We start from the raw sequence: 18,008 nt of genomic DNA on the forward strand, positions 1-18,008 counted from the left end.
AACATTGGTCTTGTAAAGTGGCAGTGGACTTGTTTAAAAAACAGCAATATTTGATTTCCCAATGTGATCATGTTAAGTGAACAGTTAAAACAGGCATCTCATACAAAAAATGCTGTTCTGAAAATCCCATCAAAGTCTTTTCTAGTCCTACACGCATTGGACAGAGATCCTAAATTAAATATGAGATTGGACTGGTTTTGCATACCCTAGTAGGGTTTATACATTGAATAAGCCTTGTTAGCACACCAGTTCTTTTCTCCTTTTTTCATTCTTTTTTTTCTTTGCTGATTTTTATACAGAAGTCTTTGTTTACCAGCTTTTCCTCTCTATAAATATCAAGAGGAAATACATATATTTTTTGAAAAGCTACTCACATTGAAGACCAGCAGACCCATGACTGTTTTCAAGCTTTTCACATCTTTCAAGAGCATCTGAAACTCAGATGAAAAGTTATTGTAGATTTGTGTCAATCACAATTCATAGTAATGATTTATATGGAACAAAAATCTTCATCATCTTCAACAAGGGAGTCCAAATAAATTTTTATTTTTAGCAGGAAAGTTGAGTACACACAGAAAGATTATGAAATTATTACAACAAAGCTCTTCATCCTTGTTTTAATTCCAATATAAGAGAGATTTAATTAAAAAAAAATCTATATCTCAACATTTACAGCATCATCCCAAATACCAGGTTTGTCACTGTAAAATTCACATAGCACTTCTGCAATTTGACTCATACAGAAAATTCATTAATCATCTTCAGGGATATTTTCTCTACATACTATAAAGAAACAATTGCATGTACACATATCAATGTGTAATTCACCTAGCAACTAGAATATAGTTCAGAAATGTAGCTGAGTTTATAATCACATCTTCACCTATGAGATCTCACTGTTGTTCAGTAACAGTCTAGTCTGGTATCTTTACCTTTAAAGCAAATTCCCCGTTGTCCAGGAACCAGAAAGCAGAATTTCCCAGTGTTCTTTACCATCTTCCCTTGCAGCAATGATCAGATCACATCTTGTCCAATACCATTCTCAAATTCATGGAGAAGCCAGCTGGTTTTAGAACCTATCAAAGTCATTTTTTTTTTCTTTTCTAGGCCAAATGATCAGTTAAGAAAGTTTTCCTTTACACACAAAAAAAAGAAACAAAATGCTGTAACTGTAAAAAAGACAACAAAGTTACTAGCAGGCAAATCTAAAATTCTTTTTCTAATATAAACATGTAGAGAGGCTGGGAGAACAGGGAACATTGTCATTCTTGCACAAAATATGCATATTATACAATCAGAAATACTGACTTTAAGTTGAAACTCTCAGTGAAACTGGTAAGAGATGGGACATTCAGGTGTATTGCGTTGACTGGAAGGATAAGCAAATTGTGCAAAAGACTATGCTAATTCAGTCTTGGCTTGACTCTCGTGTGTGCAAACCTATTCATTTCTTCTTACTTGGCATAAACCACAAGGTGCTAATCTAGCTTACCGAGTGAAAAAAAAATAAAGACACATTTTCCATAATGAAATTATATTAATCAACAGTTCGCAGTATATTGCAAGGCATAGGAGCAGCATGTTTCTGTAAGTATAAGTTATTTTCTTTCTATGATCAACTGAAAATCTACTCCAGCAAGAAAAGGCAAAATTTCGTTTCTCTAACAATCCTTTGTGAGGAAAAAAAAAAAAAAAAAAAAAAAGTACCAGAATCCTAAAGCAAGCACTGAAGGTATATAAGATGAAATCTATTCACTTACATGGGTAAGAATACTTGATCAATGTACATTCAGGAATATTGAAACTGCTGCCACATAAGTAGGGACTTTTAGTAAATCTACCAAGCATGAGCTCCTGTAGTAAAAATACATAGTAGTGAATCACTTACCTGTCTTTCAGACACAGGAAAAAATGGATCTCAGCAGCAGCAAGATTTAGAACATATTTTCAATTAAAAACTGCTGATATGGAGATAAACTGAGACCAAATGCAAAAGGAGTTTACCAAAAGTTGATTGTGTCAGACTAACCTTGTAACTGATACTTTGCACCAAACAGATAATGCATGCTTAATCAATCTAGACTTCAACTGGACATTTTACAAAATGCTAGTTATAACTGAAGCACTTCCATGCTAGCCTGGAGAAGGCAGTGCTTAGCACAAAATGTAAAGAGGAATGGCTAGAAAGCAGATACACAATTCTACTAAAAGAACAGTTTCTAGACTGAAAGGGTAATATTAGTGGAGAGCTTTGCAATAAGTCTTCTGTGTTATTTTCATTAATGACCTAAGCACAAAAACTCAGGGTGGAAATCAGGTCCACATTCAGACATGTAGCTTCAGATATCTATGGTGTGGTTGTCTCCAGACCAATGGAGAGCTGGTCAGTGCAGCCAATGGAGCTGTATCATACCAAGCACGAAAGCTGAAACAACCAGCAACAGCAGTGGAGGAAACACTCTCAAGTGTACTAGTCAGTTGCTGAAGACAGCATGATATTACTGTGAAAAGTAGGTAAAATCATAGAGTGCAATACATCTGTGAAAATTCTGAATGAGGCAGGTGACCTAGTGACAAAGGCCAGAAACAAGCTCGGGTACCAGTGCTCCTTTGCCTATGTCTTTACTGGTAAGGTCTGTGTGCTGTTTGCTTGTGGAGGCTTGCAATAACAGGGAGCTGGACTAGATGACCCAGGGATCCTTTCCAGTCCCATGTTTTGTTTGCTTGGTGGGACAGAAAAGAACATTCTTTTTCGAAAGTGGTTTTCAGTGGCGTGGTTAGAGTTGACAGAGAATGGGCTCCATAGACTTCCAGCTATTTGGGAAGGAAGGCTCTTCTGACCAAAGGTGATGGCACAGTCAGTTAATCCACAGGCTTCCAAACTGTGTTAGAGCTCATAGAAAAGTATGCCCATAGACAGTATTTTTAGCCTAAACCTTTTCATGGTCAACCTGACTTATCTGTTCCATTCTAAATGGGTAAAAAAACAGTCTCTTTTTTAAAAAATAGTACCTCTTATTTTGGAGTCTGATGCCAACATTGGTTTGGATCAGCTTTGTCAATGTATGTGTTTGAGGGACATTTTCATCTCAGTGTGCCAGAGCAAGTATTCTTCACAACCTGACATTCTTATACTTTCTTAATATACTCCCAACTGTGCATATTCATTCATGTGTGTGCAAATAAAGGTAGTGCTTATTTTGTGACAGACTGCTGGAAAGTGCCTTTGAGCATTAGACTTGGCCTATAAATGGTGATCATTCTGTGTCTATCTACAAAGCCCCCTCCCTAGTACTAAGCCCCATCCTTGTTACGCTTACGCACAGCAAATCAGGTAAAGATAATGTATTGCTTTCATCTTAAAATTCCTTTGCCTCTCGCAACTTTGAAACAAACTTTGCATTAAACTAACATATTGTGCATGCACAAACTTCATTTGTTTTTTATTGAGACACATCAAATAAATTGCAAAAAGTCAGGATAATAAGCTGGTAGGATCTGTTTGGGTTTGTCTTCTAAATATACGAGAAGCAGTTTGGTAGGGAAGGGTAATACTTTTATTTTACCAATTGAAATATTTCTGATTCAGTCTAATTTACACCAATCTATATTGCTGAAATAATGCACTATGCTGCTGTCTAGAGGGGATTTTTATTGCATGGTCATTGTATAAAGACACTGCATGTAGTTCTGTTTCTCTGTCTTTGCAAGACCTGACTGAAACTGAATTGGCTTTAATCCCAGACTAAAGCTGGGATCTGCCCAACTCTGCAGTTTGTAAGGTGCCCACTGATCGTACTGGGGTGGGGAATCTCTAAATGAGAGTGGCTGAAGTACCATATTTCAGCCATCTATAGTCCATGCCCTCCTGAGGAAACAAGGCACAACTGGAGACGGTATAAACAGTTTGCTGAAATAAACCTGACTCATCCCTTTCTCTCTCTTGGGCTTGGCAACAAGCTGACACTGGCCAAAAGCTGTCACAATTTATAGACCAGAGTGCAATCTGTACACAAGATCATTCCTGTTAATCACTGTCCTGCTTTAGGTGATGAACCTAAAGTATCTCTGAACATGCAGATAAAGCGATAGTTAAAATAGACAACTTCTTAGTCCTCTAACTGCTTATGATTTCACTTTATACTATTTGAAATTTTATTCAAAATCTCTTTTGTATTTGGAGGGCATCAAGACCTCAAAACAATAGGCTCTTTCAAATGCAACTAAAGACACTTTTATAAGAAACTGACTTTTAAAAACAGTACATTCCTGAACTGATATATTCCAGAGCAGAATACATGTTTACAGGCAAGTTACGCAGGCATATGGAAGCACAGTCTTAATGATTCATAAAGCTGTTGAGACTTTAATTGAGTAGCATTAAGGAGTTCAAGTTAATGATGTTAGCTTTCAATTTAAACCCTAAGACTCAGAGGCTTATAATGATAGCTTTCGTCAAAACTCTTTATTGAGGATATTACCTGAAAGTGGAATACTTAAAAGCTACATTACATGAAAAGACATACAGCTTTATATCTGTATGTGGAACTAAAATGGCCTGTAATGATTATTCATTTTTGTGAGTTTGACTCATAATTTTTCTGTGTATCTCTATCTCCTATTTCAGTTTATTCTCTTTAGGTTTCAATGAACTGCAAGGAAAACACAAATTAAATTCCAGAGGTGGATGAACAGCAGTATGTTATGCAGTCAGTTGTAGAAAGAAGGCACCTGTACAACCTCTATTTTGGACAGACTTTTTCAGTACCATTCTCCTCTGAATGTGTTCTAGCTTGGTTTTGTGTATTCTACCAAACATAATCATCCTCCAAGAGATACCTACATTTCCAAGTCTCCTCCTTGTCTGTGTACAACACACTGTGTCCCATCTGTTTCCACCAGCTCTAACCAGGATGCCATTAGTCATGTACAATGAACACAAGGTGGGAGGGAAGATGGTGCAAATTCTCAAGACAAAGCCAAAATGCTTTGCTCAGTGGGATTTCCCTTTAAACCAGGTCCCGATTACAAGGAGCTGGATGTTCACCTTCGGAGAATGGAGTCTGGGTTTGGCTTCAGGATCCTGGGAGGAGATGAACCTGGACAGCCTGTGAGTTATTTCTCCCTAACTTTCCTTTTTATAACTCTAAAATCTGTGTAAAGGTCAGAAAAATATTACTACATAGCTGAACCCAAAGGAACACCATGTTAAGCCATAAGTAAAATGGCTTTTTTATTCGTCCATAGAAAAAACAGGACTCTCAGGTTGTCCGCATCTAAAAGATGTCACAGTAAATTAAGTTAGAATCAGAAGGAGCTAAACTGTGCATCACTCGGCCCTTTACTGCAGAGTATGACCTGGCATCTTTTAATCTTGACTTTCCAAAACTGAGTTTAAGCAGAGGATTTTAAAAACCGGATTATGTAAGACTATGTATAACTGTGTTCAATGTAAGCAGACTATATCTGTGCATACAGTTAAAAGATACTATTGACAATGCAGTTTATTTCCAGAAAGACAGAAAGTCCCACCGGGGCACAGTAGTCCATATTCCAGTTTAGATGACAACATCATGTGATGCATCAGGCATAAAAATGGTAGCTTTATATCATTAGGAGGGAGACATCCCCATAACCAAATAACAGGTAACAAAACCAGCACAGATTCATTGCCGGTGAAATAAAATATAAAATAAGACATATACACATTTTTTAAAAGAAATGTGTACACATTTTTGTAAATTAGTGAGATATATATATATATATAAATACCGTAATTTTGAGAGAGTATGCAGAATTAGTACTCCTTCAGAATAACTTTGATGATGTAATGGTTTGTCAGCAAGGACTAATCCCAACTCTATAATGATCACATGTTATTATCACAACCTTATGCATACTCTAAGTCCTGTGTAACCTCATTTCTAAGATAATGTATAACTAGTTGATAGACTTATGTATTCCATACTCAAATTCATACAGAATAATATAGTTGTCATTCAAGCATTAACATCAACGAACACATGGCTCTGTGAAAAAAAGAGGCATATTTTAAAATGGTCAACATCTGTTGAAATACTGATAAATATTAATAGTTTACTGATGCCTCCTGTAAAAAGAAAAAAAACCACTGTATTCTAAAAAAGGTGCTTCAAGTGCCGATTGAAATGCAGAGACCCTGTTTTAGAATAAGTGTTTTTGAACGGATTTTCAAAGTTAAATAAGGTATAGCTGTACAGAAGGACTCCAAAACAACACTGTTTCATCATCTACACTTGCATTGTGCCTAAAGCCCCCTTGGCATCTAACCTTCTTCCATGGGGCATGTCCCAGAGCACATAAAGTGAGGCCACTGAGCCATCATCTGCACGTTATCCAACTAAGCATTTTTTCTGTCCTTTTTGGATGGCCCAGCCAGTATGGTTTCTCAAATCTCACCTACTGGGTGAAGCCAAAAAGAAATCGGCTAGGAGCTAGAGGAAACATCCTATTTTATCATTTTATCCTGCAAAGAATTGGCACTAGTGGAAGGTTTGGAAATCTCCCTCTACCTGTTTCGGACAGTAGTGTCTAGTGGCATTTCCCACCTCCCAGGAAAGTGTCGCTAGCTGCAAGGCTGCTAAATATTCTGGGAAGGTCTGTCTTGGTGTCTCCTTTAGTGCTTTTTTCATTACAAATGAGTAATTAAGTAGTCACAGACTGAGAGTCTGACTGGCTCTGCAGTTTGGAGGTTTACAACATTCTCATGGGGAAAAGTGTAGCTCAAATGCCTCATTTAAAAGGTTATTATGTAAAATGGAATTATTTCAACCTAAAGGACTGTGAGAAAACTAATTTAGAATATATGATATTCTGATGGTTAAGCACATCCGTCGAAGTTGTGGGAAACCTGAATTTATGTCTCTGCTCAACAGTCCAGTAGACTGGGAATTTGGAAACGAGTCTTTTGCCTCCAAGCTACGTGCGTTATGCACTGAACTGTTACAGAGGAAGCAGCTCTTTCTAGTTTATTTTCAGCAAAGGACTGACCTGGCTTTACTGTCCAAAGTCAAAGAGTCATAGCTGGATACCAAGTGCAGAGATAAGCACCTTGCTATTTTTGGAGAACAGGACCAAAAATACTGCCTTCTGTGAACCACCTTCTAAGACGCTTCACTGTCCTGCTTAACAATCGCTCTCAGCCTGCACTTAGCCTCAAGGTTGCTGTGTCTATTTCAGGGTTTGAAAATATAAAAGCATTTTTCAGACATATCAATCTAACAGGCTTTATATCTCCCCACAAACCGTGTCTCAAAGTCCTCAGGAATGAATAAGATCCTAGCTTGAGGCTGAGGATCCTATGAGGCAAAAAGGCACCTTCTTAGAGCTAGGTGTTGCAGTGCTGAACTTCTCAGTTCTCACTCCCTCTTTGTTGCCCGTCTACTTGTTTTCACTGCTCAAATTCATCACCAATAAAGACGACAGATACATTCCACATTTTTTTAGTTTCCATCTATTTTGTATTCAAAATGCAAGACTTTTTAACTTTGTTTTCTCTCACCACTGCTTCCCTGCTCCCCCACGGACAGCCCATTTGCAGCCCTCCATTCCTTTCACCTCCAGAAAAGGAGAGGCAATTTCTACCTGCCCTCCAAACCCCTGCATTTCCTGTGAAACAAGAACTGATACACTTTGAAATGTTTGTTTCAGCTCTCCTGCTGTCCAGTCAAGTAACACAGAACAAAAGGAAGCTTTCATTGCCTTTTGTCTTTGTGATTCGATTTCTAAAGAGGAATATGGATTCTTCAGCATAAGGCAATAAGTTTTTCAAAGATGCAGAATCCACATGAAGTTTTTAGAAGGAAAATACTGACACTATAGAGGGACTGCAGCTTAGTTTCCTTCTAGTTATATCAGTTACCTGGCACCTTAGAAGGAGAAAGTGCTACTCCACTTTCCATATCTGTAAGCATAAAGATGCTTTCCAAAGGAAAGACACAAATTTATTGAGAAATTTCAAATATCAAGACTGCGGGCTGTGCCAGTTCCAATCACCTTCTCAAATCTCATGAGATCATACCACCACAGGTATTTATCACATCTCCCAGTAATTTGAGGAGTTAGAGATAATCTGACTCTGTTACAGTGAATTATAATATCAATGAAAGGTTCCAAATATACGTAAAGTGGAACTTTACTGAAGTTGCAAATTGCTGCCCCAAAGCGGAGAAGTATTTTGCGCACATTTGTGCAGCTCAAATGCAAAATCACAGGAACATAATTACACTAAGAGTTTCACCTTGTCAACACAGATTGCCTGGGATTGTTCTCAAAACTGCCTGAAAGATGTATGTCTATATTCCTTTTCTGATCAGTGCAAAGAAACAGACATTTCTATGACATAACAGATGTCCATAGAGCAAAATTAGTTAGGATAATGCAGACCATGCCTCAGGAACTATTTTTAGTGGTGATTAGACAGAGTTCAGATGATTAACTTAGGTTTGAACATCACAGACACTTAAAACTAGGTGAGATGAATCACATCTTTTATGTTATTACTCAAATTTTACTATATGCCTGTGGAGCTACTGTGTTGTATTCAGAGAAATTGGAACACGAAGTCAAACAATTACCAAGAATCGCAAAGAAACTCGGTATCAAAACAGATTAACATGTATGAGTTAATAGACTCAGGCTTCAATTTCATATTATGCTCTGTCACAGTCTTCCTAATCCCAGCATTTCTCATGCTTAATCTCAAGCAATTGGTGAAACTTGCCCTTTTCTCTACAACACGCTCAATATTGCCTACATGTCATCATCTTTTTCCTCACACATTCAAAGCAATCTCATGCAAGTATCAACCTGATAAATATTTTTCGAATTCATGTTTTGCTTGTAGAATTTATAACTATTACGGAAACTACTCAGCCATGAAATGGGAGCAGATACTGGATAAGAAACAAGTTCAGACACAGAAAATGAAAAAGAAGGAAAACTAAGTTATTCTTGCTATTAAATATATCCAGTAACAAATATGGTGACCATCATCTTGACAAACACACCTACCTGAACTGCTTAAAGTAGGACTCTGCTTCTTATGTTAGAAGTCAGTTCCACCACTGAGATGAGTAACACAATCACATTCCACTGTGGACATGTGAAATGTCAGCAATAATTATTTAATTCTCAAAACTAGAAAGAGTTTTTGCACTTTACTGTAGATACCGATGACCTACCATGCTGTGAGCTGCATTTGTGTTTCTCCAAAGTTTAAAGATGCACAGATTGATCAATACTTTGGCAGCCAATTATAAAGAAACTGCAAATGCTCAATAAAACCAAAGAAGGAAGGCAGTCCCTACAATCTTCCAAGCTGCAGAGGGTTATCACTTATCTCTTCCCAAGACAACCAGGAAAAAATTCTTACTCATACGAGCTACTCAAATGTAAAGGTTTTGAGAATGCTTTGTGGAGATTTAGCTAAACATACCTTTAGACAGCTTTTTTCCTGTCCAGTAAAGGAGCATAAATACATATTTCATAGTTGGATTTTGCGCAAAGTTTTTTCCAAAGCCTTGAGGTATATTCTTTCACTATTTGAAGAACAGAATGGAGAACCTGAAAGAGTATCTCTGGCATCTCAGCCTGGCACTATTTAACAGGATCCCAAGAACACCAGGAAGCAGGAAAACACCACATCAATCTCTTTGCTAAGTTTTGAACGCAAAAGTGAGCCAAAGGGAGGCTAGAAACTGAGGAGAATTCTCCAGGCTCCACATGGGCTTTCATTTAAACACTCTGCTGGGATACTTGCAACTCTGCAGCTAAGACCACAAAAACACATAAGACCACCTGTGTGACTACCACATCTAGCCTTTGCAGTTCATCATGAAAAGTAATGCTTGATAGCTTTTATCTTTTCTTATTTAAAGCAGATTGTCACACGGCATGTCATATCCATCATTCTGTGCTCACTCTCACACTGAACAAGAGAAAGGAAAATTTGGAACAAGCTCTGTGAATGCTTTAATATTCTTTCAAAGAAAGTAGGTTTTGTTTGAATCAATCTCAACTGTTCTACCACTTATTCCACAGGGGAAATATATATGTCTTCTAATAAATTATGTGAATTTATGTACATAGAAAGTGGAGAAAGTCATTAAAAGGTTTTGAACAGATTTTTTATCAGTTTATATGTCCCATACAATTACATTTAAATGTAGATTTGGGAAAACAACATCTGCCCTGAGTAAGCTGACATTTTTCCTCTTTTTCCATTTTGTTAATCAACCACTACCTAAGCCGTTATTCATTATAAGTAACAATGTTTGGCATAGGACTTCATTTCCCCTAAAGGATCCCAAAGCAAACTTTGTCTAGTGAGGTCACTTCCACTACTGGCCTCAGGTATATTACTCCAGGTGCTTAAATCACAATGCAGTGAGGAACCTTTGATAAGAAATATGCAGAATAACTAATTTTAAGTCAAATGGATCCTTACATGGAAGTAATCTGTTTAGATCTTCTGTATAATGTAGTCTATATAAACTCAACACTCCTTATAGATAGATTGTCTTGATTTGAAGATATCAGGTAGATCATCCGTAGATCAGGATTCTCAGATGTATCACTCCTACGCAGGTAGGAAATTTCTTGCCTTCTTACCAAAGGCAAGGAAGCATCTTCAATCATACCTGCAGAGGAGGAGCACAGCTTTCAGACACACACAGATCTCTTCACCTGCACTGAATAGCTAACTTAATTTTAAAAGCAAGGGAAAATCACTGAAACATTCATGGCACTAAATTAGAGACTTACTGTATATATGATGGGATTTTGTTTCTTTGCTGCCTAGATTCTCATCGGAGCAGTAATTGCCATGGGCTCAGCAGACCGAGATGGTCGTCTCCATCCTGGTGATGAGCTGGTGTATGTAGATGGAATTCCAGTGGCTGGCAAAACCCACCGATATGTGATTGATCTTATGCATAATGCTGCCCGAAACGGGCAAGTGAATCTTACTGTGAGGAGAAAGGTGCTACCCACGGGTGAGTGAAGGCTGGGAAAGGTGAAAGCAAAAACAGATCTCAATGCTGGCAGCACAAACAGGTGCTGTTTTAAAATAATAGAGACTGTGTCATTTTGAAGAAAGAATAATTGTAAATATGTGTCCCTTGTTTCTGTGACAAAAACACTACAGCTGAGTGTTGTTTCCTTCAGAACTGGAAACAATATTAGCAACCCCGGTGTGGTGATCATGAGTGCTCTGGATTTGTTCCGTGCTGTCTTGGTCTGTGCTGTCTCCTCTTGTCCACTTTTGGGACAAATTGTTCACCTAAGTTAAAGCTGTTAAAGCTGACTGTGTCAATAGGCAATCAGAGAAAGCTTCAAAGATTATTAACTGTTTAGGTCAGGAACTCATTTCACTCCTATATGTGTTAAAAGCCCATTTCTGGTCTCACTGATCTCATCTGGAATTTCGCTCCCCCCAACTGCAATGCAAGCTGGCTTAAAACCTTCTGTATGGCACAAGCGGCCCCTAGGAACAGGGCCAGATCCTCCCTCCAAGCAGACAGATTCCGAAAATAAACCTAAAACAATATGAAGAATTTTAAGTAAATGAAACCTTTAAACTAGCTGGGTCTCAATTGTTGAAAAACACTGGAACCTGGAAAAAGGTGTGGCAGCATCTATTAAAGCTTTAATGGGAGAATTTGCTGCCATTCCATTGCAACATTTGCTTACTCAAGGAAAAAAGTTTATTTAAGAACTTTAAAAACATTTGTGGTGAGTACATGTAACTGAGGCACCAGAAATGAGCAAAACCACGTTCCCAGCCTGTCCTGTCTTCTGCCTCCCCGTGCCCTAGATCTGCTGTCCTTGCCTGCGCTGTTCCCCTTCGCTCCCCTGCCAAAAAGCCGCCCTCCCACTCACCTTCATCTTCTCAGTCCCCCTCCCACTGCGGCACCGCAGCTCCCTGCCAGCCGCGCTCTCGCGGGACTGACTTTCTTCTGTTACTGACTCCAGAGTCCTCCAGCCAGAAAGGTCCCCCTCCGCCCGGCGCGACGCCCCCTCGCAGCTCCCCCAGCGCTAGGAAAATGGCCAATAACCAAGGTAATCCGCCGAGCGCTTGCGATTAGCACCTTTCCCGGGTCAGTCGGCTGTACAGACTGCGGGCAAAATTAGCAAGAGGGTTAGCACGGAGTGGATGCCAGCCTTTGCTGCTGCTTGTTAAATATTAAATAAAAGGGTCTATTAGGCAGTCTGGTCTCCTGGCACAGAAAATGAAGCAAGATGGTAAAACACCTGGAGTTATTCTTGGGCCTTGAGAGTGCCACACCGGGGATTATAGTGTGTAACTCATTAATGCTTAAGCATTTGAGGAGCTGAACAGGTTTTTAATTTGATGTGTTACAACACAAGCTTTGTGGAAAAATTTCAGAACTACTCAAGTTGGGCATGACTGAAAAATGCTATACTAACACATCAGTCCAATTGATTTCGTGTGAATTTCTCACTAGCGTGAATGTATTCAACGGAAGGAGCTGGGGCTTTCCTTACCTGCCTGATAGCTGATGTACGTATCTTATCCTTCACCTGGAACTGCTAGTTTGCACAGATACTCACCCAGATCTAGAACAGAATATCACCATTCACAAAGTCTGGAAAACAATTTGATTAGGAAAAGGTGGTATTTGCAACAACGCGGAGTAAAATGCCATTTTTTTCACAGGCAGAAGCAAAATGTAATTTTTCTGATGAATATCTATTGCACAGCTGACAATCGAATAGCCATTTAAACTTTTCCTCCTTTATCTTTCTTTTCCTATACTTAATGGCATTCCATTGCATTCTTCTATGGCCAAGCCAGCTCTTGGTCATTCTGCAGGGTAAGATAATTTCCTTTCTGTTGCAGCCATACTGACACAAACAATATTCAGCTTTCTGAAACATGACAGCCAGAAAATGAGATCTCTCTTGTCACTGACTATGGCATTTAGTTGCAGATTTGGTTCAATAACTCTTGGAGATTTTCAGTTCTAATGCAGGAGTATAATAATTGTTTGTTTTTCTTCCTCTATATTCTCTCTAATCACTTTATTTCACAGTTGCAGAAGGACTGCTAAAGGACACACCTGACTGAGAAAACAACAGCTTGTCCTTGGATGATGTTTATTTTATTAATACATACACACTGAAGGTCTAATTTGCAAGCTCTCTTCCTAGGATGTATGTGTGTATGCGTAAGCTCTTCATGTGTTCAGTAGAACGACTCTGCCACTCTCATTGCTCCAAACAGAAAACATATTACATTCATCTGAAACTTCTGTGTTAAAACTGTCAATAAATGCTGATTTGTGTAAACACCTGAGATCTGTGAGGAATATAAATCTTTTTCCCCATCTGGAAGTGTAACTTTACTGTTTGCAATTGCCAAAATGCTTGTATAAAAAAGTGTGTAATTCCACAAGATTTAACTTGTTCCCTGTTCTTGTTACTACAAAGCAATACTGAAGTGTGGATGGACTCCATTTTCACTTCGACCCTTTCAAACTCACCACACAAGAGCATCTTCAAAACCTTTAAATGACCACTGCTTCTCTTACGACACCCACATAAAAACTATTTGTGACTATTTTTCATTGTATAACTGCTCTGTTCCATGAACATCTTTTGAGCATGCTAGTCCACTTGTAAGAACATTAGGCAGCTAATCCTAATTACTCTATGTTGGCTGCCTGCTTAAATTCTTTTAATCCAAGCACAAATAATTTTATATTGGATTAGACAGTCACATTTTCCTCTTGATGACAGATCAACTAGCAGACAAAGGAATAGTGCTTGCTAACGTTTTTGCAATACAGATAGCCACTGTTTCTTACTTTCGTTTCCTCTCTTCTAGATAGCTTAGCAGTGAGCACTCATGCTTGCTCTATCTGATTGCCCTTGAATGTTTTGCATAATTGTGTAGATTCCTGTCTCTCTGCATCTATTACAGCTCCTAGTTTAATACTTGAGGTAGCCTGGGCTATAGACAGTCAACTGTATTCATGTTGCATTAGCAAATGTACTGTAAGCCACAGAGCCACTGAGCAAGTCAGACTGTAATACTGGTGTGATTTATCTTGTAGGAGAACCATGCCCAGAGAATGGCAGAAGCCCAGGCTCGGTGTCTACGCACCACAGTTCTCCAAGAAGTGACTACACTACTTATGCTAACAGTAATCATGCTGTCTCTAGTAGCAATGCTACACCCCCCGAGGGCTTCACTTCTCACAGCCTGCAAACCAGCGACGTGGTGATCCATCGCAAGGAGAATGAAGGCTTTGGCTTTGTTATCATCAGCTCCCTGAATAGGCCCGAATCTGGGTCCACAATAAGTAAGTAAATAACATTTTTCAGTTTGTATTTTTCCAAGTTTGCTCCAAATAAAAAAAAAAAAAAAATTAATTAAAACCTGATATCTGCTGATTAATCGCTGCAGAGATTAAAACTGAAGAGACTCTCAAGGTTGCTTCCACGGGCACCATTTCTTTGTCTGTTGTGCCTTGGACAAAACCGAGGGTTATTCTGACCTCTGAGGCTCTGTGCTTCACGCACTCACTTGGCTGTTAGTGTACGACAGGATTTACCCACAAAGCAGATTTTCTCTGTTCCTATATTCCAAAGAGATACTCTGCAGGTAACCAGTAGGGTTATGTGAATAAATTATTCCCCTGCACGTGAGTGAATTATACTTTTTTTTTTTTTTTTTTTTTTAATTAAGATGAAGTTCAGGAAGTTGAAATAAAGCTTAGATCAAAGCAAACCCCATGACAGCAGCTGTCCAGTTAGGGCACTGCAGAAGCAATGGGAAAATGGGAAAACAGGTTAGACACAGGTGCAGAAAGGTTGATTTTTTTAACTGGCTGGAGTATAGTGTGAGATAGGATAAAATTACAACTGAGTACAGAGAAATGATGTGGCAGGATCTGCCCTTAATAATTATAGCTCACTCTCTGACCAGAAAACTAATGTTTGCTGGGAATCAACTTTATTGCTTTAATAGAGGCATCTGGTGCCATTTGAGATGTCCTGGGTACATGTAGGGAGAGGTCAGGCTGATGTGACACAAGACCCACAGGAGACTCAGACCCTTTGATGGTGGCAGCTGCAGGTACAGGTGCACCCTTGGGTGTTTCAAATGGCATTTAACCAACTGAGAGCTGAGCCCATCCAAAGGAAGAAGCATAAAAGGTTTTATGTTGAGAGACATCCACATCTCCCACCAAATCCATCTGAAATTGTGAATGCTAACCACTGCCGAAAAAACAAGACAAGTGAGAACATAGGTCATTTTGCAAGTTGTAGCCTAATGTGGTCCTTTCCCTGCATTCAAAACATGTTTTGAAAAAATTGTTCTTTTGCCGAAAACTGGTTCCTGAGGGAAAAAAAATCACAATTTCAAGTTTTAGGACCAAATTTCACTCTTTTAAATTCATAACATAAAAGCAGCTAGGAGAGTACTTGGAAAGCTGTTTCTCACAATAGCAAATGACCTCAGAAAACCTCTTTGCAGTACTTCATGATCATGCAGTTATTAAAAGAGTTGCTTTTCATATTACTTCAGCTGAATTTTAAAATTCCATGATTGCCAGAATTAATATTGTAACAAAACCATGGGTAATTAGCCTCTTGGGACTCTGAGTTTTCACTTTATTGAATATAATAGCCAACTGGAATTTCTTTGCAGAAGATCAGACAGGGAAAAAAAAAAATCCATAGAGGACATTAAGATACATACATATTAATCAGTTAAGTCAGTCATGAATTTTTCAAGAAAATTGTTTCACAGATAGGATTTGTGTTTGGGGGAGATGGAGAGAGAGAGGAAAGGAAGAGAAAGAGAGAATGCCCAAGCAGCCAAAAGTTCTGTGACTGGAGTATTCCACTGAAGACAACAGACCCAGGTTCAAGATCCTGATTTGCCTCCTACCCTCCAACATGTTCTTGTGGTACTTTTCTTTGTCCCCAAGTAACTACATAGGTAGCCACTGTTTAATCTCAGTTGAACATCTCCAATAGTGAAGGAAGATGACAGTGTTCTGTGGAAGTGACAAGTGAGTTTATTCAAATAACAACTGCATTGAATTTCAGTGATCCCAAAAAGCGCTCAGATCCCAAGTTTAGAAGAACAGCAATGAACCAAAAAATGGCATTTACTGTAGACACTGACAGAACAGACAAGAAAATACCCTTTCTACATGAATTCTGTTCCAAAACTGTAATAGAAAAAATAAGCTCAAAATGACATAATCTGTCATCAGTAATAAAAATAGTCTAAAAATCATTGAGTATTTGTAGTTTAAGGGAGGTTCATTTTCTTTACTTAATATTTATTTGGGTGAAGTAATTTGGGCTTTATTAACAGGAGCATGGCCAGTAGATTGAGGGGAAATTAATATCCCCCTTTACTCAGCACTTGTTAGGAAACATCTAGAACACAGCATCCAAGTTTTGGGGCCTTTGGGAGAAGACAGAACAGACGAACTTCACCAACAGCGACTGAGACCTCCTGAGGTCCCTTTCACCTTGAAATAACCTGAAATCTTTTGATTAAAATGTACAGTCCAGGCATAGAAAGCATACTAACAGTAGCAAAATATCAACTAGATGTAGGAGATGTAATGTCCAAAATACAGCTTACATCCGTATCAAAATATGGATCTGCGTGGCAACATGTCAAGCACTTAGATAGTCACTCATTTCTTATAGCAGTGGTATGTTAACCCGGTGAAATGTTGTACTATAGTTCCAGTGTTTCTGGCTTCAGCGCCAGTGTACTTGTTGCCAGCTTGAGTATCCCCATGTGGCACAGAATGATGCTGTGCAGACATACCCTAAACATATGCAGTTAAATGTTAAAGTTGTAATTGCAAAGCAATGCTGAAAGAATCAAAATGGACAGAATAGGTCAGAAAAGGGCAGATCTTGTAGTGCCAGACACTACTAGGAATAGCATAGCCTAAGAAGTTGTCTCACTGGGAGCATCTGCACGGTAAAGTGAAGAAGAGTTCCTTTGATTTAAGAATGTTTATTTCAATAACTCTATTCCCTTCTCTACTTTCTTATAAAAGCAAAAGACTTGAGGACTTGGAAGTGTAAATATCATCATCACTTTTACTCAAGAAGGCAATTAATCGTGCACTGAAATTATTTTCCTTGTTCTTGAAATCTCTTATAAACTGTGTTTTACAATCCAACAAATTACAACAGCTCTGCTGAGTACAGGAGCGTGAACCTTGTGTTACCAGGCACTTGTTCTTCAAGCACTGTTAAAATTGAGGTAGTCATTCCAACAGAGTTGCTACTAGCCTGAGAGTCACAGGTTCACGGGTTTGCTGCTTTGCAGTTGGCCTAAAGCTCAAGGGGTTGCACAAAAGCTCACTCTCTGTTTGCCAGGCGAGTTAAAACTATCTCTGACTGTGAAGCTGTAGGACCACCCCAAGAAGTCGGAGTAGCAGTGCTCCAGCTGAGTCTCTTACCCCTTTCCCACCCTCTGATGGGGTGTGCGCTGCACTGCTCCCACGTAGCCTACTAGGAGTGCTTCACCCTCCCTGAGACCTGGAAAAGAGCCACGAAAGACTCTGGAGCTCCTAGAATCAAGGATGTCTTTCTTGTTTCAAGAGGCTTGAGGTCTTAGTCAAGTCTCAACATGCTTTGCAAGGGGTTTGCTGTTACTGTTGATTTACAGACCTGCCTTTGCCTTGCAGAAATTTTCAAAATACTAAGTGTGTTTTTTCTACCCTTGATACAGGCACAGAGGGAGGGCAGAGTACAGCCATAATTAGGGAATAGACTATTTTTTCACATTTTGTGATAGGCAGCACTGTAGTAGCTGTCATTTTAATAAATTACTAAGTAGTTTGGAGCCAGCCTTTAGATCTGGATGTAAATTTACTTACTAGTACCTGTTTAAACACCCAATTCTTGTGGCATATTTCTTTTCCTGTGTTCTATAATGGTAGAAATTTTATCTCCCC

At 38.8% G+C, this 18,008-nt stretch overlaps 1 protein-coding gene across 1 annotated transcript in view; it reads left to right on the top strand.

The window, feature by feature from the left end:
- The window catches only part of LOC104159105 (membrane-associated guanylate kinase, WW and PDZ domain-containing protein 2-like), a gene marked incomplete at both ends in the record, with an annotated part of 70,268 nt that overhangs the window by 43,592 nt on the left and 8,668 nt on the right, over positions 1–18,008 (top strand). Inside the window, 4 exons of the mRNA XM_009696925.1 lie at positions 5,019–5,110; positions 10,841–11,033; positions 12,013–12,099; positions 14,118–14,366. Coding sequence (XP_009695227.1) covers positions 5,019–5,110; positions 10,841–11,033; positions 12,013–12,099; positions 14,118–14,366 — 621 coding nt within the window. The remainder of the gene's footprint in view (positions 1–5,018; positions 5,111–10,840; positions 11,034–12,012; positions 12,100–14,117; positions 14,367–18,008) is intronic.

Source organism: Cariama cristata, unplaced genomic scaffold (genome assembly GCF_000690535.1).
Source record: "Cariama cristata isolate BGI_N322 unplaced genomic scaffold, ASM69053v1 scaffold13963, whole genome shotgun sequence".
NCBI classification, from domain to species: domain Eukaryota; kingdom Metazoa; phylum Chordata; class Aves; order Cariamiformes; family Cariamidae; genus Cariama; species Cariama cristata.